This window comes from Accipiter gentilis, chromosome 8 (genome assembly GCF_929443795.1).
Source record: "Accipiter gentilis chromosome 8, bAccGen1.1, whole genome shotgun sequence".
Classification (NCBI taxonomy): Eukaryota; Metazoa; Chordata; class Aves; order Accipitriformes; family Accipitridae; genus Astur; species Astur gentilis.
The window spans coordinates 28132832-28159141 of record NC_064887.1 but is presented as its reverse complement, the minus strand read 5'-3'; the positions used below and the strand labels follow the sequence as shown (position 1 = coordinate 28159141).

General features: G+C 39.5%; 2 protein-coding genes across 4 annotated transcripts in view; one reads left to right on the top strand and one right to left on the bottom strand.

Moving 5' to 3' along the window:
- Nucleotides 1-1635: 1635 nt before the first annotated feature.
- On the bottom strand, nt 1636-24556 carry DPH5 (diphthamide biosynthesis 5). Of its 3 annotated transcripts, none has more exons than XM_049807776.1 (8): nt 24368-24556; nt 23586-23765; nt 19591-19715; nt 16263-16371; nt 6053-6173; nt 3921-3960; nt 2774-2877; nt 1636-1997 (listed from the first exon to the last, which is right to left on the bottom strand). In XM_049807776.1, the coding sequence occupies exons 2-8, from the start codon at nt 23718-23720 to the stop codon at nt 1774-1776; spliced, it is 858 nt and encodes a 285-aa protein (XP_049663733.1). In that variant the 5' UTR covers nt 23721-23765; nt 24368-24556; the 3' UTR covers nt 1636-1773. The 3 variants fall into 3 exon arrangements, with proteins under 3 accessions (XP_049663733.1, XP_049663735.1, XP_049663734.1); XM_049807778.1 differs by lacking the exon at nt 24368-24556 and adding an exon at nt 23944-23963; XM_049807777.1 differs by lacking the exon at nt 24368-24556 and adding an exon at nt 23916-23936.
- LOC126041596 (uncharacterized oxidoreductase ZK1290.5-like) overlaps nt 24080-26310 on the top strand; it is a gene marked incomplete at its 5' end in the record, with an annotated part of 53646 nt that continues 51415 nt past the window's right edge. Inside the window, 1 exon segment of the mRNA XM_049807518.1 lies at nt 24080-24155. Within this exon segment, the coding sequence (XP_049663475.1) occupies nt 24080-24155 (76 nt within the window).

Here is a 26310-nt window from a genome sequence, read left to right as displayed (position 1 = left end):
GTTCAGAGCAACAGCTTTACTTACTAATTAAGCCCTGTCCTGTTTCCCCCAGTACTTGCCACTTGCTATGATTATTGATTCTCCCACCACTTTTAAGTGTGTTTGGGAATGAATATAGAGAGATTTTTTTATCCCCCCCCCCCCCCCCAATCCATTTCTCTGATCCCCAACACTGACTCAGTGGTTAATTCCTCCTTTACACTTCTGTGAAAATCCCTATCTGCAACTTGCTGGTATTCCCTTTTGGATTTCTCACCCATTCAGGCTTTGCTGCAATGACCATCCCTTTTGGGACTTCACTGGCCAGAGACTGCTATAATGTGAAAAGATGCCAGTCATGCTTCTGCTGTGCCTGGCATGTGAAGACTGCATGTCTCACTATGTGCAAATACTGGTTAATCTACTTGTCCGTTTCAGTGAGCCACAAAAGGTTCTTGCCTATGTGGTGATTGGTGAAATAATGTGTAAAAGCAGTTGTGTATTTCACTTCCCCCGTGCATTGAAGTCTTTCATGTGTATGCTGGGATCTTGTACAAGAGTTAAATGAATCACTACAGTATTTTAGCTGAAGTGTGAACTATTGTGAATGAAGAAGTTGCCCAAATCATTCCTGGTAGCATACAGCATATTGCTTGCGTTCAGCATACTGCTTGCCTTTACCTTTCAATTACAGGAATTATTCTTAGCAGTGAGCTTAAGTTGAATAGTACAGTATATCAAAATACCTGTAAAGAAATCTTAATGATAACACAAGGCAGCTCACTCAGATTCTGAAGACTATGTATGATCTTGTTTTGGAATGCTAATGTTAGTAGCTTAGCCATGACTTGTCCCAAGTGCAATATTAGAAATTTTTAATGTAATCTTTTCTACTTGAATACAGTCTATATAAAATGTTAAATATCCTATATTGCTGAAAAGATATGGGATCAAATTTCTTTCCAATAAATCTTCAGTTTAAAAAAAAATATGCATACAGGTCTGCTTTGTTGTCATACATACTGTGAAGACTAGTTGAAATAGCAACCACCATCATCCATTAGCTGATTTTAAAAAGAAGTTTTGCAGTCTGTTTTCTGAGAATTGGCTTGAGGTTCATTGTGGTTGCTGCAGTTTGAGTCCAGCACTTCATAAATGCTAACATTAACATATGAAGAAATCCAGTTCTATTCTAAGTTGCAACCTTCTGAAATAATAAATTCTGTGCAGCTTCTCCCTCTGTTTCACCAACTGTCCAAAGGGTGAGTTCTTGTTTTTCTTGGTTTAGACATAAAGAACATTCTCACCTGTCTGTATTCACTCTCCCAACTGTAAAGATGGATACAGACATAACAGGTTTCTGTTGGTGAGAGAACTACAAAACTTAACATCTAAAATGCACTTGTAACAATGTGTGCAGTAGGCTTGGTTAATGTACTACAGCAAAAGTGATGCCAGGCAGGTATCTGGTACACTGCTTCAGTTCCCTACTTGCACTTCTTATCCTAGTCATCAAGCTAAGGCTGATGTAGATGTCAATGGACTGAGTCAGACGAAGGGGTTTTTCAAGGTTTAAAGGTTTCTGGAGGCATCTACATGTTAGAAGCTGATACCAGCAGGTACAGCTTGCAGTTTGTAGCCTCAGGTAAAAGCATGTCTGTGTTCCTACAGTGTTGTCTTTTGAAGCAAGATACAATCTAACTGTACTTACACAAGCTCTAAATATTCACAGGAATAACTTTATGATGTCATGAAATTAAAGATGGAATAAAAATCTAAATGCCTCGTTTTTATTTAAGCGGTCCTTTGAAATGCATTATTTTCAAAACTGGAACTATCTACAGTAAAAAGCTTAAGCATTTCTAATTCCAGAGGATGCATAGTGCCTGTAACAATCAAAGAATGTAGTGGACCGCCTAATTCCACTGTGGACATCTGATGTAGCGTCCCTGAAGCAATCTTCTGATCCGGAGCACCCACACGTGCAAGGCCAACACAAATTGTGTTTTCAGTAACTTCTGTAAGAAAGAAGATTAAATGCTTGATTTATTGACTAATGGTCCTATCATAAAGGAAAAAGTACTCAAAACGCTTAAACCCTAACACTGCTTTCTTAAACCTCCAATTAATAAATCATTGGGCTGGCCTAGAAAGAAAATAAAGCTGTATCTTAGGGATGTTTAAATGCAAGAATGGGAAGGCAGCAGAAATAGAATATGAAATGCATTCAGGAATTGTATTCACTTTGAGGAAATTGCTGCTTCTGATTCATTCTATATAAAGGATAAAATGAAAGGATTTTTAACAGCTGCTATGATTTCACCCTTGGTCTCTAAACATCTTTCATTTTGCTCTTGACTACTGTTAAGAATTCAAGGCCAACAGTTGTGCATTGTTGGGTTAACCTAGATTCATGCTGGTATTCATGTAGAGCGGAGTGTGACCAGTAGCAGAGATTTTTGAAGCTTGACTGATCAGAATCCTTCTGTCTCTTGCAACTCTAATGGATCAAAGAGCTCATAGTTAAAGATGGATAGAAACAGCACAGGGTTACCAAACTGAGGCTTTGACTAAACCTCCAGGAGCCACTAGTGCTCGTTCGTCTGTGCTCACTGAACTACACTATGTTCAAGCTCTGCCAAGTCCATCTTGTGACTAGGATTTAAGGCAGCCCAATTCCACTGCAGAGCAAGAGAATGCTAAGATTAACAGGAAGAGAGTAGAGTTCAGAGGCTCATCAATAAGTGTGACTTGAGAGGGGTAGTAGCAGATAGAAACACTGCAGTAATAGTACCTGGTTCTTCTCCTTGGAGCCTTCTGTTTTGAATAATGGCAAGAAGCTGTTCTGCAGCTTGATTCACACTCATGTAGCGTGGTGGCTCATAAATCTTTCTTCCTCTGCAGGGAAAGACAAGTAGAGAAATTTCACATATAACCCATTTCATTATCCCTAGCATTCTTACAGTTTATTTCAAGAAAACTCTAGACCAGCAAATTGAACTTAAACAGACAAGAGTGCAATTTTTAAGGAAAACAGAAGTCTCTTGTGCTTTCACCACACCTGTGAAACAGCAGGGCCTCCAGCTGGCAGATCATTTGAGCCTTAAAAGCAAATTCAGCTGCTGGAAGCAATATGCAGGTTTTGCAGCTACTCCTGAAAGATGCATTAGACTTAAATTCAAGGGCAAACTACTGCTTTTCTGTCAAATGCCCTGCAGACAGATGATTACAGACCAGAAATACATTCTTAAATTAAATGCTGCTTTCTTTGCCAACTGTGGAGTCAAGCAGATTTTATTTTGAAACTCCAGAATAAACAAACCTCAACGATACTGTGAGACTTTACAAATGTTAATTTAGACCAGAGTTGCAGCATGCGTATAAAGTAACCATCTATAATCGCCACTGTCAAAACATACAGATTGCAGGGAGATGATTAAGATGTGGCAAGAGCCTTTATGAATACAGCTGAATGAACTTAAGAGCATTTTCCATATATTGCTTATTTAGCTGTTAAAAAGGGTGGTGTGTATTCAGTACTTCACACTGTTTCTAGCCAGTGTAAGGAAGAACGAATTCAGAACACCGTTTCAGCTCTTAATCTATTCCAGGTTGGAACAGAACAGTAGTAAAATAACACTTCATTTGCCAAGCGGAAAGCTTACCCCATTCTGACTTAATGCTTCTCTCAGCAACAAAGAAAAGATTATGCTCTGCTGCAACATCATTCAGTTACTGTAAATAAAGCCAGGTCCTATTGTCATGAACAAAAAAAGTTCCACTCCTTGTAAGAAACAAAAGACCGTGGCTACTGAGAAGTACAAGAGGAGAAGGCAGGTCAATTCAGTATTAGACTATGGGCAAAGCACCTTTGTTCCTTGTACAAAAAAACCCTTTGTAAATATACTGTGTTTCTATATATTTTCAAAATGGTGACTCACTTCATTAGATTCTCCAGAGACTGCTCCCTCACTTTAATATCTGTAGAATAAAACAGATATTAAAACACAGGTTCCCTACAAACTTCCCACTTAGTTTTCTATGTAGATAAAGCTTAATTTAATTAGCAGATTCTATAAACTTTATAACAGCATTTTAGCTATTACAGGAAAAAGGAATATGGATTACATACTATTTCATGTTAGTTAATCACAAAGTATTGTGATTTATGCATGTGATTTTTACCCAAAGATAGGGCAAGTTTCACAGATTTCAGAGCAACACAGACAAATAAAAATGCTGCTAAGTATAGAAATCGCAGGCATATTACCACAGGATAGCTAAATGACAGCATGTTTAAGCACACCAGGGCATTGGGACTACTCTTAAATTATGAGTACATTGTGGTCACATAAGGTAAAACAGTGTGACTGATCGACAGTGATTGCATCACTGCCGTGCAGGAACCTGACTTTCGTTAGCACTTCCTTTCTGTCCCAATCAAAATTTAGAACAATCTTCTTTTATGGGGGAAAAAAAAAAGATTTGGACAAAAATAAAATACAGAAGGGGTCAGGTAAGACTCTGCACATCTGCAATTTTATGAAACTCTAATTGACCACAATTTCTCTAAGAGGCATTCGAACGTTATATCTGTATTCAAATGCCCTCAAAACATTATGATAGTGAAAGCTGGATACATTTTTAATCTTGATATTAAAAAAAAGTATTGCTTAAGTTATACAATCAACTCAGTTTAAAATGCAAAGCTGCAAGGTTATTAGTGCACAGTTTACCAAATTGCTTATCTGTCCATGAAGTCACTTTGAATTCAGAAGTTCATCAGCACTAACCTTTTTATTTCACATTTGCTTATCTGGCAATCTAGACTAGTTGGATAAACAATCAATACATACCAGACTGACCAAGTAGTATTAAGGGAAGAATTAATTTGGAAATTAGTAGTTTTCAGCTGTAAGCTACAATTAGACTCAGGTACCACAACTGTCCCCAAAACATGAGATTTATAATGCAATTTTAAGGTTTCAAAATGTATACAACGGGAGACTGTAGAAATGATTATACAAAATACCTAAAGAATACTTTGTTTTAACATATAGTTGTAATAGCCCTTGTTTAAAACACTTGTGAAGTCATCCTTCTTTAAAATAAATTATCAGAATTCTGATTTTCAGTGAACTTTGAAAACAAGTTTCAAGGCATTGGAAAGTCTTATGTGCAGTGATGCTTAACATTTAAATTGTTTCCTGCTCAGGATCCTCCAGTTACCACAGACTTTGTTTTTACTCAAAATACTAATTTATTCAGCACTGAGACATCCCAACTGTGTCTAAAAGATGATACAGAAAGGTGTGTGTATATATATATATATATATATATATACACACAAATATGCAAGTGCCTTATAGTTTATATGCAGGCAGTTCCATAATCTTTAAGGAGTTACCTAGACTAGTAGAGTTACTCAAAAAGTGGCTTTCAGCTGAGGATTGTTGGGTAGTATAAAGATCAGATGGCACCATGGGAGAGCCTGGGGACAGTGGTCAGGTGGGAGCAATATTCCGTTCCAGCTCCATGATCAGCAAGGATTTTTTACACCACTGAAGCTTCTCACATGACAATCACCTTTTGCCAAAACATCCTTAGATAAGATAATTTAGAAAAAAGACTGTCACGTTACAAAATAGAAATGTGGTTAAATGTATGATTTAGCTCCCTGGAAAGTCAAATGTGTTGAGCTCTAACCTAAGTAAGTCTTAAGATAGCTGCTAGTCACTGCAATCTGATTGGATCCCGAGCTAGATCTAGCTTAAAATCACAGTGATCTTTAGAGCAAATATGGGCCTCCCGCTCTTACTTGACTTCTACAATGGCATCATTTCTTACGGATTTTCTGAAGAGGAATTAAGAAATTCCTGGCTGCTGTAGCATGAACAGTGGCTGAATTGACTCTAGGTACGTGTATACTAACATTCCAATTTTTAGTATATTTTCAAAGATACATGTTAGGTAAGAATATTTGTTTAATCACAGACTTCATCTAATGCTACCACTATTGTCTCTGGACGCTGTGGAAGATGATAGCTAAGGAGCCAGGGTAGCTGCTGCTTACCAAGTAAGCACAGTGTGTGCATTCCATTCTGCCTGTTCTTCTCGATCTTGTCAAAAAAGCTTTCTGGCTTCCACGTATCTGTCCAGAAAACTATAGAAACTGTCTCTCCAAAACTGTACAACTGTAAAACAAAGCATATGCAGTAACACATATACACAATAAGAAAAAGTAGAGCATGCAATAAAATGCTATGAAAACCATGAACAATCGGCAGCACTGAAAAGTCCTCAGCCTAGTTAAGAAAGAAGTTTCATACCACAGGGAGAGTAGTCTCCTATAAGATGCTTAAGTTTGCTCTTTCATAGATCCGTAACAAAACATCGCATTAAAAATAATGCTTCCTTTTAAAAAGGCTGCCCTGTGCTGCTCTCTCTCTTGCCTGGTTTTAGTGCATTCTGTTGCATTCCCTCCTTTCTTTTTAACAAAACCCATAATTAGTGAACTGTATTTTCTTCTTCGTAATAGAGATGTGCTGTTCTTTTACTCTCCAAACAGTAAAGCATGTTAAAGAACAACTAATGAACTACCTGTAAAGTTTTTACCTATCTCTGCATTCACCTTTCCAATGGATATTAACTAACTTTCAATCTACCTTCTATTCTTTGTTATTTAATTCTGAAGTCCTTTTAAAGGCAAAAATTTTGTAAGATTAGCACCAAAATTATTACTTATTATTTCTTATTTTGGTTAAGGCTAGGCAACTTCTAATAATGCCATAATACGTACAATGTTTTGATTCTAATGATACAGTAGTATTTGTATTAAAACAGCACTTTCCTGCAGATGAAAGCTGTATCATGCAAAAGAAGTTACAGTCTAAAGAGACGGTGGATATGAAGATCTGAAGACAGGGACAGATTGTGCATGAAGCAGAGAGATGCAACATTTTTTATGCACATATGGTAAGAAGAATATTGCTAGCAGATTCTAGGTCAAACATCCTCACTGATTTTATTCTCAATCTTAACACTGTTACTGTAAGTCCCTAATCTCGGTGAAGACATTTGAAGCAATAGTCTTGCCAATCATTCCAGTGATGCAAAAGCAAAAGTCATGTGTAACGTAAGGCAGCGTTTGGCTTGGAAGCTTTTGTAACCAACTTGAAAAAGGGCAAAACCATGCATCAATTTTGCTCATTTCAGCTCTGGAATGGTGCCATCCCAGATAGATTTTACAGCTTGCCAATATTCTGTCTGCTCAAGCCTACCAGCGAAGCCACGGCTATATGGACTAACCTCCCCACTTTCTCTGTTAATCTGGAAGGAAAAACTGCTTTTCCAAGCCCACTACAGAAGGCACTGTGTGTGCTGTTAGCAGAGAAGAGGACCCTACATAAAAGCAGCTCTGTGCCGTCTGGGGATTTCCCTATACATACTTATTTTACTGTGCCATTAGGTTGCGGTTTTAACTCCTTTACGCTGGCAGAGTAGAGTTTGAATCAAAGCAGAAACATGTTTGTTTTCAAGGGACCAAAAGCTCAAATTTTAACCATTCATGCTGAGAGGAACAGCATTTATTCAAAGGTTCCTGGAATATTACTGAAAATGTTTCCTCTTTTGAATATTTCATTCTAGCACAAGGACAAGAACACAAAGTGTACATTTCACAACCTAAAGGTTCTTCTAGTATGCTAAATATAGGTTAAACCAAATGAATTGCTCCTGATGTAACTTGTTAACTATTTCAAGGCTGCATTCTAGAGAGAGAAAAAAAAACAAGCTATGTTTTGCCTATTTTTCATGTGGCTAGCTAGAACTCTTTCCATTTTGTACCAAATCTGAAGAAAAACTATTAGAACAAGAAGTTTCTCTTTCTCCCCTTCACTGTTAGAGCATCTGGGAGCAAGTTAACCTTTAATCTCATTGGTAGTATACCTTCAGTCATCAACAACTGCTGAAATGTCCAGTATCAACCTAACTAGCTAGCTTACCATCTGCCACCTGAAGGCCACTGCAGTCATTTCCCAAAAGCAGCAGCCCTCCTTCAGTACAGAAAGTGGCCTCAGGTAACCTCAAATTTCATCTGAGTCTCTTTGGCATTTTGATAACCTGAAGGAGAGAAACTTCCACCTCTGCCTCTTAGCAAAGAAATGGATGTGCAGAAGTGGGCAAAATGTTACTATCTGATAAGTATTTTGTTGGGAATCAGATCTTTTAAACCACTCTGCCACATATTAAAAACAAGTTAGGCATTCAACTTTATACCCTACAGCACTTGTTCTGATTGTTATTTTTCTCTTTTCCATTGATCATTACAAAGATTCTCCATCATCTTTGCCAACAAGAAGTTAAGCAAGTTATCCTTTTTGTGCAAGCACTGCCAGTCAGATTCACTGAATCTGCCCTTTGTGTACCAGGTTTTGCATTAAAACTGAAGTCTGAATGTCCAAAAAGAATAAAACATTTTTGTCAGAAATGGCCTGTCTATTCAGTAGAAATAACTTCAGAATATCTTCATGAAGTATTGATATCATAGAAAACTGTACTTACAGTCTCAAAGACTCACACTTGTTATCTCAGCACCTGGACAGCACAGAAGTAGCTTCTACACCAACAAGATAGAATGGGGCTTATTTTACTAACCTCCTAGAAATGCCTTTGAAACTTATACCCCTCTACTAACTAAACTTCTAAAGAATAGATTTCCTAGAATTAATATGCACATATTTTTACTTTAAATTAAAGAGGGGAAAATACTGCTCTGGAAACTTTCTGGTACACCAACAATCTATGAATGCTGGGAAACTGAAGCAATAAATGGATACTCCTATTGTGCTTGACTACTTGTAACCAATTACCTTACAAGCACTTCTACAGACATAAACAAGTATTTCTTTCTCATTCAGCATTTGATCTCTGCAGACATTTGACATTTATGCAAACATAGGCACTGCTCTTCCACCACAGCAAGCCTGCATTAAAGCAGCAGTACATAACTGTATCAGAATTACATTTTTAACTCTCTCCCTGTACCTCATGCAGATTCACTTTGTTCCTAATAGTTTCCTGTGCTGTGTTCTAATTTCTACCTCTTGAAATCTAGCATGAAATATCAGACTTTCAAGAAAAGCCTTGCTGCAGAAAGAGCAGTAAATACCAAAAGTTCCATTACTATCCTAAGGATTCAGCAGTTACAGTGGACAGCAGGTCCACTAGAGCCAGAACCCACTGAAATTAAAAAATTAATTCTTTCCATCAACCATAGAGGACTGAATAGGGCCCCAAAATTCCAGAAATCATGCTTGTTGTTGGAATAAAACTGACACATTTGTTAACCAAGGTGTATTACAACACAACTAAGGATTAATGTCATGCTTTGAGATTGTTAAGAAGTTTAGTAAGACAATGAAGAGTTCTGTATATTTTCAGTGAAATGATCATGCTCTACAGTTGCTGGCACAGCTTTAATGAGAGGCAACAGCAAATGAGGTTTCACAGCAGTCTTCTGTGTGCTGCACTCCACATAAAGCAGCTGGGGTTTAAGAGCGGGCAAGATCTGTTCTGTACAAGCTAAAATATCTCAAGCATCACACTTGCACTAATCATCAGATTTGTTAGAGTGCCTACATTCTGCTCAGGCACAAAAGTGCCAGAATTTCAATGGAGCTCAGTTAAATGGCTGGACAGACATTTCTGCTCTCAGCTTGGAAACTAACCTTCTTACCTTCTCCCTAATGCTCAAAAACTTCACAGAAAAATTTCAAAAGGTCATTTTGAAAGACCTGTCTTTGGAAATACCCCTCCCCCCCCACCCCTCGCCCAAGTAGCAATTGGCTTAAGCAAAGCTTTGTTCACTTAAATTTTGCAATGCAATAGCTGAAGTCAGGAAACGAAGCCAGAACTCTACTCCGAGGCTCTGTCCGCTCGAGTTTTCTGCCTCTCACAAAACACTGCAGAAAGCTGTTCTTCAACTCGCGCTTTCATCACCTCAGAACAAGCTGTAACCTCCTATTTTATTTATACACATAATATGAAAGAATGTCTGACAACTTTTGGTACTAAGGTGCCTGTTTTCAGTTAGTATTTTTAACCCTTCTGTTAATGATACTTCTTATTTGTTGTTTATAGAAGCAGAATTGATTACTAATTGAGAGGCCAGAATAAACAATGAAAGAAAAAGTGCTGTACCATGATCTCAGCTTGGAAAGCCTGCACACAAGTAAAATTTCAATGAAACTACTGAACAACTCCATTAATGGCCAGCCTGAATGACATCAGACACCTGAAGCTGTCCAGATCTACAGTCCTCACTTAAAATACTGGTGTGGCAAATCACCACAAAAATATAGGGCATAAAAAGAAGGAACAAGATGAGACTAAATAGGGAAATTAAAAAAGGAAGATCCCCCAACCCCTCTAAAAAGTACTAAAGCAAGCAGGAGAGAAGATGCAAGATAATATTAAAGGTCAGTAGGGAAACAGCTGCAGAGAAACCAAGAAGTAAAAATTTCAAAATGCAGACATTTATTTTTACAGCATCTTTCCCAGAATTACTGCTGTATCAGCTGCAACGGTGACAAAGCAATTCTTCACTTACGAGCCTACCTTCTCTCCTAAAATTTCAAACAGCTTCAGAACTGGATATGTGTCAGGGGAAGAAAGTAAAAAGGAGTCTAATCATTACATTTTTCAGACCTGGCACCTGTATACACATGCAAATGCCTGTAAACCCTGTATGACTGACATGCTACTCAGCAATGTTCTGTGTTGAGATGGTCACAGGTTACACTGCAGATGATAGTCCTCACAGGATGGTACGTTCTGCAAATGAAGATACTGCACAGCCTGATCATATCCCACTCACAGACACCAAGAGGCTTTTTCTCCTAAGGCTGTTCCTCAATGGAATTTGGAGACCATAGAGCACCTTGCATTATCCCAGGTTGCTCTTGATAAATCCCAATGAACATACAAAGAAAAGCTAAGACATGTTTTGTTTATCCTTGTCACAAGTGTTTTGATGTGATGCTATACAACATTTATCCTCAAAACAAGAAACCTAACAAGTCAGATTTTTTCCCCTTATCCTCTGTAACTAGTTAACAACCCTCCAGACCATATACATCAGATTAAAGGGCTCCTGCTGTTCTTTATATTATATATTACTGCCAGAGAACAGCTTAGGAAGTAGGACAATCATCAACAAAGAGGTAGCAAGAATCAGCCAAACTTCATTTTTACTTGTAATTCATCACATGAAACAACCACAAGCCTAGCTCTAGCCCTTCACACTATCTTATTTAGTACCACAGACCTTTAGCAACTTTGAATGCCTCTCATGACAGCCTTCACATAAAATTGAAAGTTTTTACCATCCACACACACAGGGCTATGACTCCTTTTTGTACTGCAAGCCAACAGATTGGCTCAATTGTCCCCAAAACCTCCAGTTGCCTTTAGTACATGCCAGAGAGAAAGGAACTGCGAAGAAAAGGATGTTTGGCTGAGGGAAGCCCACTCCACATGATTGCAGTCTTCAGGAGGCAGCTGAGACAAATCACATAAAAGCAGCTGAAGGAAAGAACACATTTTCTCTTAGCTGCCTCTTGTATCAGCACTTAGGAAATAGCCACCCCACAAGCAGAGCAAAATTCAGCTATCAAAAGACTCAAACTCCAAGCAAACTGGAACAGGACAGGATTTTCCCTCCAAGATAATATCACCTTATCTTTAATAACTTCACAAGACTCTTCCCAGCAATATCAAATAATCATTCCTTCCCACCCTGGTCAGTTGGGTTACTAATCTGAAATGAAGATATATAAATTGAGAAAAAAATCTATTTTGATTAAATTGATGTTTCTGGGTCATGTTTGCTGGTGACAAATGGCACTAAGTTGGACAGCAATTGTGAGTAATGAAGTAGTGTCACTAGCACTGATTTAACCTTTAATTGGTTTGAGAAACAAATGCCAACATATAAAAGGCTCAGAAGCTGGTAGTAAAGGAGAAAACCAACCAGTAATGGAAAACAGTTTGTTTTAACTGTCAGTGAAAAAAACCATTTTGTGAAGAACCCCTCCTATTAGAAAAAAGAGCATTTTTGAAGATTAGGGCACATAGAGAGAGTGGAATTCAGAGGTTCTGTTCCTGCAGCTACTACAGGTTTTCTATTTGACTGTGACCACAGCAAGTAACGATAGCATCTTTCAGCTTCCTTACCTATAAGTAATATTCTTCTGCTTGACACCGAAAATGTACTCACCTGTTCAGTAAAGACTCAAAAATAACATAATAAGCACTGCTTTTGCATTTAAGTGACCAGCTAGTAGTGAAAAGACAAAACTATTTTATAACCATAATTGTTTTACAAGAATTAACTGGACTGCAAACAAACAAAAAAATCGAGATGAGTCACTGAAAGAAACAAGGGGACATGCAGATGTTTGTTCTGAAGCTATTCAGGTGGAAAGTGGGTATGTCTCAAAAGAAAGGCATGTCTTTGCCATGACATGTTTTTTTCCTAGCTACCCTACCAAAATATAAAGTAAATGCTTCTCATCCCATGGCTTGCCTCCAGCTTTGCACTTTAGTCCTCAATCCTCCTTTTTTACAGTAATACCATTATCTCAAGCCATTTCAAGTTGCATCTTTCCTTCACGTGCACGACAGGTCAGTATGATGCAGAGTCTTCCTCATGTGTTTGACCATACATACTGCTGCCTCAAAGATATGTTAACAGAACTGGGTCAGAGAGGATTCTGGCCTGAGAGCACCACTCTGGCCAGTGACCTTCCTAAACTAACCCAGATGTCATGCAGATTAGGAAGGAATGAAAAAGGTGTAAATTAGAGGTCCTGAGTGTTCTGCCTATTTATTCTAAGGCTAAAAGCCTTAGCAATCAGCCCTATTCTGAAAAACTGAGTGTGGGTGCAGATAAAGCCATCGAAGTCAGTCTAGGTTCTCCCTTTGTTCTCAGCCTGCAATGCTGAATCCTAGTCAGATAGAGCCAAGGCAATGTCTTGCTCACAGGGTAGCTGAGCAGTGGTAAAACAGAGGTAAGCCTGTTACCTAAAATACTCAGCTTTCCAAAGCTATGGAACTAAGAGCAGCTGCTGATGAGGAAAGCTGAACTGTCTCACTGGTTACCACCCACTAAAAGTGCTCTCTGAGAATTCTGGCCTTCCCCTGGGGACTTCTGTCCCCTTTTCCTGACTTCGCTGGCAGTGTGACCAGATAACAAACTGATGACTTTCTTCACCAGTGGTTGTTCCCCACTACAACAAGAGTCGGTGATCAACACACCTACATGTCAGATTCCAGGCAAGAAAGGTGAACCTGCAAAGAATGTGCTAAGAGGCACTCACACACAGGTACTTTTCCTGGCTTCTCCCCCTTGGCAGTGTTCATTTGTTTTTGAGGGAAGAGATGTTCCTCAGGCTTGAAAATAAAAATCTGACACAGTGAAGCACAGCAAGAACAGTGTAGAAGAGGGAGCCACAGCAAGTCATAGAGCCTTATGCCCAGTCAGACTAATGCTTTGCTAAGTTATACTATCCCCTGCTTTCAATAGCTATAGCTCATTGCATCAATCTGTGAGAGCTTCCTAGAAGTTCAAAAAGTTTAATTTTCAAAACTAAAAAAACCCCTGTTCTTTGTACAAATACAATCTTCACCTGTGCAGCTTTCAGAACAGCTGCATTTATTCTGTTAAATGGGCAAGACAGTAAAAAATAAAGTATTTGAAAATATATATTCACCCTTCTTTACAATTTGGCAAGAAATATATCTATGAATTGAAGGTGACAAACCATCGCTACTGCTCTACTGACTTCAGTAACTCACTGCTGTACAGGAGAAGTGCACAACTACCAGAATGTTGTTGACTGCACAGAAATATTGCTCTGATGACAAGCGACACGTTTGTTTGTGAACAGACTGGGCCGTAGCTGCATTTTACTAATCACCAGTTACAGCTCACTACGCACATGGCTTTCAGAACAGCGTATAAAGGTGTTTCCTGTTTTTGTCTAGTAAGAAAGAAAGAGGTTTTGTATCACAATCAGATTAAAACAAGAAAAAAAGCCAAGCCTTTTCTGTGGTGAAGCAAAAGAGGAATCCCTACTACACTTGACAGCAACTTTGCAGTCTGAAACACAGTAACTCCAAAACTAAATTGATGGCAGGAGACAGCCATGAATGTAAAGACTGTTGAAAGAAATTACAAACTTCCACCACAACTCTAATTAAATCACAGGCTACTTTTTTGTCAGATACCCCTCACTTGCTGTTATGCCTACAAGGAGCAATGAAGAGTTAAACACACAGCTGGTTATAGTCTGTCCGGTAATACAATATGATCACTATTTTCTAAAATGCTTTATACAACAACAGGAATGTTGAATTATGAGAAGGCAGCCCCTCCCAAGCCAGAATGGAAAAGGGGACTAATGCCAGAGTGAATAACATCACATTTCCTTCACGGTCTGTTCCCTTCAGCATGGGATAAGGAAATAGTAAACTAATCTCCAAAACTCTGTGTACGTGAAAAACCTTATGGACTGTTTGCAATATATTCCCAGTTAGTTTTCTGCTCTTGTTTTCCTTTAACCTAGAGGCTCTATATTCCTCCTTCCTATGCCTAGCTGGAGTTGTGGGGAAGCAAACTTCCAGAAAACTTAGTCACCTGGTCTCTTTGGGAATGTGAGCCTCTCATCTTCCTTCCTAATGAACTTTCAAGAACAGTAAAAAGATAGCAGGTAGCAGAAACTACTTCTCAACAGCTTGACAGCAGAAGCAAACTTTGTACCACCATGAAGCGAAAAGGGGAAAGAGTGAGCCCTGGCCTCAACTCTTGTGTTACCCGCCCCAGTAAGTGCAGTCATGCAACAGCTGCCATCTGTCTGCTGTACATGTAGATTTTAGACACCAAGGAGCCTATTTCCTTCCTAAAAGATAATTTTGCTTAAGTCTTACAGCAATAGGCAGGTATCACTAAGGAAGTGCTCACAGGAAGAATTATAAAGAATGTGAATCTTGTCCTGCATTCCCTTTAGCATTAGCATTCATATCTCAGAACAGGTGTCAATGCAGTGCTGCTGAACTGCCACATGAGACAGGGCGGTCGTATTTCTAAACCATTCAGATGTGATCAAAGCCAGAGATAATACCCAACTTATTGCAACAGATTTTCTTCTGCTGCTGGGCAGCATTGAAATAAGGCTACTGGAGCTTGTCAGTGCAAATTTGAAGGTGTCAATTGTTCGCTGAAATTAAAAAAACAGGTGTTCTTTCATGTTAAGCTAGGGAGGAATGCTTCCTCCTTCAGTGATGAAAACTTATTGTTCAAACCCTTAACTCTTGTCTGTAGTACACTTACATTCCTGTGCTTGCTTTTGGTTTTGGTAATGTGAGAGCTTGATTTAGGGGTTCCCATACACAGGGAACCATTCTAAACCTTAAGAGGGCAGGTTCTATGTTAAAGTAATGAATGAAAAGAAGAGGGGGAAGCTTCAACTAATTTATATGTGATTAGCTATGATACATACACTGCTGTAACGTTTTTCATGCACTAGAAGTAATAATGGACCTATACATGTGTAAAAGGAAGTAGTGAAGTATTTTCTTGAGGGACACTAGACCTTTTCTACTTTAGCCATTCAAGAAGCACAAAACCTGTCATTTCTTCTAGTTCTTGGCAAGGCAAATCCCTCCTCTCTCAGCAGGTGGGTAGAAAGTGAAGACAGGTCAATCTCAGAGAGAAAGAATGTATCATGTACAAGATTTTAGAATTAGTTATGATCTGAGTTGGGCATATAGACAGCCTTGTGCATGTATCCCTTTGATGACAAGACCAGCACATTTCTCAACAGGAAAACAACCTAATTTAAGAATAAACTTAATTTATAAATTTATAAATCTTTTAAAAAAAAAAAAAAATCAGGTGACCATCAGTAGTAGAAGGAAGCCAACACGAGCAAAGTTTTATCTGTAAAATAATTTAAATATCAAAGTCTCCTGGGGCAGAGGGAGGTTAGAGGGCAGAGAAGAATAGAAGTGCTACTATTCATTTTCACATGCACTCATCGAAAGGAACTTTTGCTGACATGTAGCACGCTAAAAAGGAAGTGTTAACAAATTCTGACAACAGAAGTGTATGGTTGCTACAGATCTTCAAACTTCAGATTGCAAGGTGCACTGCTACAGCAGTAGAAGAGCTCACCAATTCTAAGTTTAGCAGTTGTGGAATGGCATATATACAAAAATGTTACCTGTAAGCCACAGCAGCCCACTGCATTCATTATTGAAGCATTATGAATGACCTTGTACGGAATCCCCAATTTTACTGCACGTAGTACTAAATCACTGTGCGTTGTGGCCCTGTGTTAAGAAAAGAAAGGAATTAAAGATTGAAAAGATAAAGTGACCAAGTGTTACTAGCAATATAGTTTGTTTTGAAAGTCAAGTTAAACTCTTCGCAACTAGGGCAATGCAGAGGTGCCAAAAGGGCAGCAATAACTTGACTAATTGTTATGGGAAAGTAAAAACTCCAATAAGGCTTCCATATGTTATCTTCCCTAGCTGAAAATACAGGCACCCTCAGTATGTTACGGTTCTTTGAAGCTTTCTGGCATCATTAAAATGGTAACACCAACACAATTGTTGCTTTTTAAAGTAGCTTTGGCAAGTACTTGAAAAGGAAAGTTCCATTTATCCTTTGTCTTCTGCAGGTGTCTGTTGGACATCTGTTGAACTGTAAAGGTCAACTCTATTTGGCAACTTCAACAAAACTCGAATATTTCCTTACTCGCTACACAGCCAGGCCTTCTCCTATCTGCACCAGTGCATGCCAGGAAAGCAACACACTCAGACAAGAACTTTGAACAGACTAAGGTAAACTGCATGCAGTACTTAGAAAAAACAACCTTAGACTAAATCAACTTTTATAATATTTAAGCCAAATTACTCAAATTAACAATGCCTAAGTTTGAGTGATCAAGTTTATTATGAAATAATTAAGAAAATTCTAGTTAAGCTTAGAACTGAGCTAAATTTGGCTCCAGGTCTAATGGTCAATAAACACCTTGCAGTGACTGGTGCAAGAATCACTGGGCTTGTAAACACAGTTGGGATTAGGGTCCTTCTAAAATGCTAAGTATATACAGTTCCAGCAAATCTTTGAACTGCAACAATGTTTACATATGTATCTTGCTTGCATATATGCTTACATACATGCTAGGCACTCCATTTTCCATGTGAAATATGCAAATGCATCTGCCTGTTGCCTAAATTTACCAAACCTCAATAATGACCTTAGCCATCTCATTCCCACACATTTCTGTGTGGCCATTCCAAAGAATGAAGCAAAGAAAGAAAAAGCATATGCCGATCAGAATAATTAAATAGGAGGACTACTTTCACCCTGGCCTGGACTTTAACAGAATTCCCCTGATTTTTAGTCTGATAATCTTGACACTGCATGTCTGACTAGCACCAATCAGCAGATTAGGTGCTTCAGACTAGAACACATATGTGGCAGGACGGGGCAAGGATCAATCATTTAAAAAAGAAATCAGTTTCACTGGAGGAAGAAAAAACAGAGGAATCTGCATTTGGGAAATCAGAGACCCTGATACAAACAAGCTCCCAGACCTAGGAGAATGCAGTAAAGTGATGTAAAACACCACTATGGTTAGTAAACAAACTATGCTCCTGACTTCCGTAAGCAAAGGAGATTTAAGAATGCCTGCTCTAAGAGAAGGAGGGACTAGTTTTACAGCCTTGTATTATTCCCTTCATATACACAGGACAAGAAGCACTGGAGGATTTTGTGGTTATGATAATATCGACCAAGGGATCAGCTGGCTTTATTCACTGAAATTTGCTCCAGCCAGTATCTTCTCCCAATAGATTTGTCCATAATGACTGTAGCTAAAAGCAGAAGTGCCCTCATGAACACTTAGCTAATACCAGCAAAGGCTTCATAGAGCCAGCCCTCTGCACCCAGAGCTATACTAGTATTTTCTGTCACTGATAGAGATTTTAAGTTTTATGGGTAGTAGTAATATGAACGTTAGCACCAGGCTAGATGAAGGTGGGCTTTCCATTATACTACTGAGACTGTCAGGTTCCTGCTAGCACATCCATAGCTGTTACCATACATGCAGATAAAAGCTTGCAGTGAACAACAGCAAGGACAGGGACACAGCTTATCACTTTAACCACTAACCACCAACACCTGAGACCTCCTAGGGCTGCCAAGTACACTTCTTACCTGCAAATATACTTGAAACTCTATGATCAGCTGCAGTCACATGGTTTCTATCCTCCTCCTATATGGCTCCTCTTAGGACAGAAACATTTAGTACTCTTTCCTAGTAACCTTATGAACTCCTAAATCCTTAGGGCTCTATGTGGGCATAGGACCAGGTCTAGCTGCAATATTAAGAGCTAAGAACATAAACATTTAGAGAGAAGCAACTACAGTGATGTAGTATGTTAATCAGAGTTGAAGTATTTTGACACTGAAACTAATGATAACTGAGGCAGATTAAGATATTGCTTACAAGTAGCAATAACATTTCAATACATGTAGGCTGGTTTTCTTCATCTTGTGTACAGGTAACATGGCTCTACACTCTACATGAATCCTAATTTTAATGTTAACATGCATTGAAAGTATAATTATATTTCTGAAATACAGCATCATCTGCCCACAAGTACTAGTTTAATATAATATTCTCTTACCAATTCACTTCAACATGTATTTACATAAATTATCCGCTTTTGACAGATGTGCACACTGCTCCTCTTTTTCCATACACTCTATTTTTTCACTCACAACTAGGGTGCTCAGTGATTTGATTTTTCCTGTGCCCCTTAATACTGTGGTATAAATCTCGAATCACCAGCTGGAGACTAAAAGCTCTTCTGTATGGCTTGACATTACAGATTGATGATGCCTGAATGAAAAGACAGAAGGAGATCCTTCTGGTGATAGAAAAAGACTACACTTTTCAGCAGGAATAAAAAGCAGAAACAAAAGCCTTAATAAACCAAAATGAGAAGACATTTATAGCAACCTAAGTGATTTTAAAAACTACAATATATCAAAGCAGAAGCACTGTACAACCAACAATTAGTATTCATTCTAAAACAACTCAACATAAAAGCTGTTTATAAGTACAAATAGCAACTAAAAGAATACTCTCTCAAAACATAGCACACTTCTTAATTATGCGATATCCTAGAATTTCTTCTGTTAGCAGATAAAACCTGGAACAAAATATTCTCTATAAAAGTTAGCATGGAGAATGAAATGATAAGTGACTGCTAAAGGAATGATTTACACATCCTGAAGGGTCCACATTCCTATCTATAAGGGATATCTGGGCAAGGAAACTCCAAAGCAAGATAAAGTGTAGACAATTGCATGTACCTTTTTAACGCAAGAAAAAATATACAAAGACATAAAACGTGCTTCTGGCCTGAAAATCAGCCACTCCATAAAGAATTACAGTTATGGAGTATGGCTCCTTCCTATTGAAAAAATAAGAGTGATCAAGCTACACCAATAATTAAAATGTTGCTTTGTCTTACCCAAAAGGATCGCCAACTACAAGAAATGCGACATCACAAACATCAGCTTCTTTTAAAATGCCATCTGCTTCTTGTTCCACTGTTTCTCGGTCAGCCAAAATCAATTCTTTTCCATAAAACTCTTCCTAGAAATTGAAATTAATAAGAAACACCAAAATAAGACACACAGGAATGTTTTCGTATCTCTCTGGGCACTCACTCAGGAATGCAGACAATGGACACTGGAAAGGCCAACTTTATTATTCTCCCCAGCAGTTGGACTCACATCATATAGAACCCTGCCTCCCCTTGCAAGAACACCTAAGCTTCCCATAAAGCAGCTCCCAAGTTGACAAAAATTAGTCAAGCACATTATGCTGATACTGACTTGTTTTTTTTATGCTTTCTCTGTCAGTTGAGGAGCTGCTCCAAAGGTAGCTCAATTACACCTGCATATTGAGGGTACCTGGGTGGACTCTAGGTATCATTAATTTAACTGGTCATCCTACTGTAAGGCATCCCGTCTCACAAGTCTGAGCCTAACTGCTTAGGCTAGTTATAATACTGAAATCAAACCAGAAACAAATATAACACTAGCTATACCACAACCTAGTGTTTTAGATTCTTCCGTAGTACATTGTAACTAACCACATCTAAGGAATTACTTCATATTAATCCTTCATCTTCAGTTCTCTCTAAGAAATACTTTACTATGGATACAGGTAAACATGTATTTGATCACGTCCTTCGCTTTTCTTCAGCAGCTCAGTAATCATTGTGTCTCTTTGTATGTTTTAAATGCCTTTGTTTCTAGAATCAACCTCACGTGTAATAAAACTTCAGTTAGTAGTAGAACATGTTGTCTGACCATCCTGAACATATCTGTCTCTAAGTCATGTACCAACATACACTTCACATGCTCTTTACATGATTAGATAAAGGTTTTTTTCCAGGGCATAGACCAAAAAAGGTGGTTTTGCTCTAAATAGTATTCAGAAAATGTGGGTGGTATTACAAATATTGACAAATTGATAAAACTATTAAGTCAGTTATGGTCCAGAAAGATTTTCCTCTGACTTCTCCTGTGACTTCAGCAATAGCTTCATCTTTGCCCACAAATACTAGTAAATGGACAAGAGAACCATCATACTTGTACAGAAGCAGAGTAGTGCTTCCATAAAAAAAATCCGTCCCATAGCTAGAGTACTACATATGGGATCTCTGTTACTGGGTTCGGTTCCCTTTTCTAAAGATGACTTCCTCACCATTTTTGGTTAAGTTTCTCTACCTTTGTAAAATGAGGATATTATTTTCCCTGTGAAACAGACTGCAACCTGTACAGATTCGATAGAAAGGGGACCAAATAAATGTATAAGCAGCTCTTGTATCTGTGATTCAGAACAGCTGATGGCCACCCTGGAGTACTGCTGAGGTCTATACTAAACAAACTACAACAAATTTTGACATGCCATTTGTTTTTATTGGGTATCTTACACTAGATGTACGTTAGCAAGTAGTACAGCACAAGAGGAGCTGATCTATAAAGCAAAGCACTTGGTGCTGAGAATTCAATAACAATGCTACATACATTTTGGTGGGCTTACCATTGGACCACACTAACTTTAGTCCAATACTGTAAATGAATGCACACTATAAAGCACAATAGGTGCGTTCCCAGAAGCACACCTTCCAGTTTGTTTTTTTCTAATGGAATCTATTTGCATGCTTTGAGACTGCTCCACAATGCAAATCAAAGCACATTAATTAGAGATTATATAATAAGCACTCTCCTGACAAAAACTAAAATGTATACTCAGTGGGACGTCACTGGGTCCAAACCGTTCTTTCACCAAATTGAGGGCTGATTTAGACAGTCAACATCAAATAGCTTTTAATATATGTTTTAGGCCAACAAGATAAACTAAGCAAGTCATGTAATTTCGAGATCTGATTTTAGAAGCATCAGCACAGGAGGATTTCTAGAAAATCCCTGCAGGAAAGAATCTGTTCTTTATCTCTTCAGAGCTTTCCCATAACTTCTCATGTTGCTTAGGAGAGACTGACCTTCAGGGGCTGTATTATCAACACTTGGTGATTAATTCCTATATTCTCTCTTAGGCAGTTTCAGATAAGGCAGCAACTCTTACTTTGTTTTTATTGATCACTTTTCCCAATTAACTCATCTTTGAGACTTCAAGGTTTCCAAAAGACTTAAAACAATGAAAAACAAAATAAAGACACACACCCCCCGCAAATAACCACGCCAAAAATATTCAGCATTTTTCTATTATTCAATATTTTACTTTCAGCTGGCTAGGAATCCATCAGGTTTTTTCATAGCAAATGCAGATTCTGCAAAGTAAATATCCAAGTAATCACTTCTATTTTGCAATTTTCCAACTATCCAACAACAAAAAAAGTAACATTTTGTTCTGAATGGGTTAATTTCAATTCAGATTGCTTCATTGTACTGAAAAAAACAGAAAAACATGGATGTCCTGGTTTCAGCTGGGATAGAGTTAATTTTCTCCTTAGTAGCTGGTACAGTGTGTTTTAGATTTAGTGTGAGAATAATGTTGATAACACACTGACATTTTAGTTGTTGCTAAGTAGCACTTAAGGATTTTTCATTTCCCATGCTCTGCCAGCAAGCAGGTGTACAAGAAGCTGGGAGGGAGCATAGCAAGGAAGCTGACCCCAACTAGCCAAAGGGATATTCCATACCACAGAATGTCATGCTCAGCATATAAACTAGGGGGGAGTTGGCCAGGAGGGGTGGATCACTGCTCGGGCATTGGTCAGCAGGTAGTGAGCAACTGCATTGTGCATCACTTGTCTTTTCTTGGGGTTTATTTTTTAATTATTATTATTTTAAAATTTTATTATATTCCTTTTCATTACAATTATTATTATTGTATTTTTTAAATTATTGTTAGTATTACAGTTTATTTTACTTTAGTTATTAAATCGTTCTTATCTCAACCTATAAGTTTTACTTTTTTTTTTCTGATTCTCCTCCCCATCCCACTGGCGGGGGGGGGGGGGGCGCGGAGTAAGCGACCGGCTGTGTGGTGCCTAGCTGCTGTCTGGGCTTAAACCACGACAATGGAGTATATCTTAATTTCAAAACACAGCAGATATACCAGAAATGGCCCCAAATATTCTAGCCTAGCTTGTATCTGGAAACCACATAATGCTGACTACAAGCTAAAAGTCCAACGTGCTGTATGTACATACAGGTATGCATACAAGTACGTTATGGCTATACAGCATCCAAGACCCAGAGAGCATCTCTGGATAGTACTACACAGCTTATTCAGAGGCAAGATCCCCGTTCTGTGGGTAGGTAACCTCTTTTTCTGGTATTGTTTCAACATTAAACTTTACCTTTCTATGACCAGTGAAGCCATCAGAGTTATAATCTGTATGTTTTTACTACTGTCTTCCTCCAAAAGGCTTGTTTACTAACAAAAAACTTATCTCTGTGTTATTCAACAACTCATCTCTGACTGAACTGTATACGTTCTAGAAGTCTCAACACGGTGAGACAGCTTGGCCCACAAGGAAACATGGAAATGTGGGACAGGCAAATTATTATTCCCGGCAGGCACACCATAATAGCTCAGGCTGATACAGAGGTTCAAGGCACCAAACCATGTATTTTTCTGTTACGCCTTTTGATTTTTTTTGTTTGTTTGTTTTTAAACAGATCAGACATTTTCTAACCCAGTTCTCCAGTATTTCAGGATCTCCATGCATGGTTAGAATGTGAGATGAAAACTAGTGTTCATACTTGTAGGAACAAAAATTTTATTTTCATTCCAGTCTTCTGACAAGGTAGCGAAACGATTTCTCCTATAAAATACAGTACGTGAAGGTCACGCATGCACTTTTTTCGAGAACGTGCACCTTCAGTTTCTCCTGTTGGCCTTACTGACCGACCAACCCAGGCACCCCCCTCACTCCCCGGTACGAGAGGCGTCGGGCCTCTGGGCGACAGCAGCGGCCAGACCTACCAGCGCTTCCTTGCCCACCGTGAGGACGGACGTGTAGGCCTCCAGGTACACCCTGCGGCACCGCCTCACCGCCTCCAGCCCCTTCACTGTGATGTCCTTGGCATCTCCCAAGCCCAGACCGACCAGGTACAGCATACTTGGGGAGGCCGTTAGAGCCGCCAGGCCCGGTGCCGCCGCCACCTAGCACGGGAAGGAAACGGGCATCAGCCGGGCTGCCCCACGCCCCACCACACCGCCGAGACCTCGCCCCACGTCTCCCCGCTCCTGTCACGCCGGGGCGCACGCCTTCCCCGCCGCCCCCGCTCCTCACACGCCCCCGCGCGCGCCCACCGGCCGCCAGCGGCCCAGCTCCCATCACCTCCCTCCCGCCTGCCGCGCCGCCGCCAGCGGCCACACCCCTTCCGCGGCCCCCGGCGGCCGCAGGGTCTGCCGGGAGGTGTAGTCCCGTCGGGGAGGGCGCGGGCCGCAGCCGTTAAGTATGGCGGCGGGGGGGGGTGGTGGGGGGGAAGGTGGGCGGTTGTCCCGCGCTGCCGCTCGCCAATGGCCGGAGCATCCCGGTGCTGGGGCTCGGTAAGTGCCGCGCCTGGCGGCGGAGCCGCTTCCCTCCGAGAGACGTTGTGAGGCGGCGGGGGCCGCCGCAAGGCCGAGCCTGGGCGGCTCGTCAAGGTCCGGCTCTACCGTTGGCCCACAGCTGGGCTCGCCGCGGGGCGTTTGGGCTTGAGCCTCCTCCTGAGGCTGCCTGCGCAGAGCCAGGCAGTCCCTGCGCCCCTCCAGAGCCTTGCCTGTTACCGGGTCAATCTTCGTGGTCCTGTGAGACGGGACCTTCTGGGGCTCCTCCTGCTCCCCTGCGAATCTCTCCTTCCGCTTTCCCCACGGTATTATTCGGTGGTTTGGCGGGGTTTTGCTTGCTTGTTGTTTCTTATGAGGCTGGGGAGGAGGCTTTTCTTTAAAGCAGGCTTTCGAGCTTGAATTAATCTTACTGGAAGTCTTTTTTTTTTTTTTTTTTTTTGTCAGCTGCACCTGTTGCAGTCGAAAGCCTGTGTAGGAATCTCAGCGTCGTGAGAGTCGGAAGGCCTGTGCCTTGTGGTTGCAGGAACACGTGGCCTGCGTGTGTGTTGAAAGAATTCCAACCCTGGCAGTGTATCAGAATCTGGTGTGTGATATTTTTTTATTACTATTATTACTACTGTTATTCTTATTGAAAACCAAAGTTTGGCGACGTTATATTGAAGTTTACCAAACACACGGTTTTGGCTGTTGCTCATGCAAATATGTATGATATTTTTAATACGTTTTTGTGAGGAAAAAAAGTGTGCCTGCAAATATGCAAATGCAAAGGGAAATTGACTTTTATAATTTACATTTAATTTTATTATCAATTGTGCAGTGAGAAGTTCTGCAATACAATTCGTTAAAATCTTAAAAGAATTTGTTTTCTAAAATGTGAACATGGGGAAAATTAGAAGTCCTTACAAGACTGTGTTAGTTGTCCGAGTTATTGCTAGTGATAGTTCAGGAGCGCTACTGCATTCAGTCCTAGCAAAACAAGACTACAGGCTAACCAGAATACACTCCAGCTATGAGAACTTGAGCATGAAAGTGTCTGTGAAATTTGAAAGGTGTTTGGGGGGTTTTTCTCTCTTTTTTTTTTTTTTTTTTTCTCCACAAGGCAAGCAAAGCATTTATTTATTTTCCCTCAGCTCTTTGGGAAAAGGATTTTCTTTTTTTACGGAACTGTAGATGGTATAAACCCAAGATTGGCTTGCTGTATGTATAGTACATAGGAATGTTGGGTTTATACTATTCTGAATTCCAAATCCATCTAATCAGTTGATTTGCTAATGGTTCAAAAGAGCCAAACTATTAAATGATTGAAGGCCATTTTTCCAAGACAGCATAGGACCATGTTAGCAGAGGAGGATTAATAGCAGTAATTCTGTGGTGTCAGAGCACTGTCCATGCTGTACAAATAACAGAAACCATTAATTCCTCCAAAATGGGAGTTGTAGCAGAGTGCCTGGAAGGTATGCCACAGAGGCAAACAGGTACCATATGCATACCAATGACTGTTGCATACTTGACCAGATCTTTCTGGGTTTTTTTGAATAATTGTCCTTTTATATAGTTGACATTAGTTTTTATTTCTTGTAAAAGTAAGGAGTTAAACTCTCTCCTGATTAAAGCCTCACGTTCGTTTGGCACAGTATTTGAGCATCTCTTTCTTCTTCTTAAGAGTGTTTCCAGAAGCCTCTTTCATTCGTAACATATTCTAAAACATGAATACCCTTCCCAATCAGTCTTTCATGATGCAATTTTATCATGGGTCAATTTGATATCCCAGATTTTCTATTATTTTACATAAACATACAAATCAAAGGCACTTATTTATGTTCTTTGTCTGTGACACTGGAGTTAATCAGTCACACAAGTATCAAACTAAGCTATAAAGTAAAATGACCCTTGTGCTCTTTTTTCATCTTTATCCTATGGGTGTGTACTGACTTAAGAGCAATTATTTAGGATTTTCATTAGTATAAAGGAGAGCAAAATTGGAGCTGTGGAGCCACTTAAGTCAGTAGGAGTTGGCTTTTGACTTTAATAGGGCTGTTCTTTCAGCCAGAAACACTAAGTGAATAGGTGGAGCTTGTAAAGCTTGTTTCGAAGTACCCAAAGTCATCTGAGCTGCACTTATTAGTTAAAAAGTCTTAGCAACTCAGCATCATCA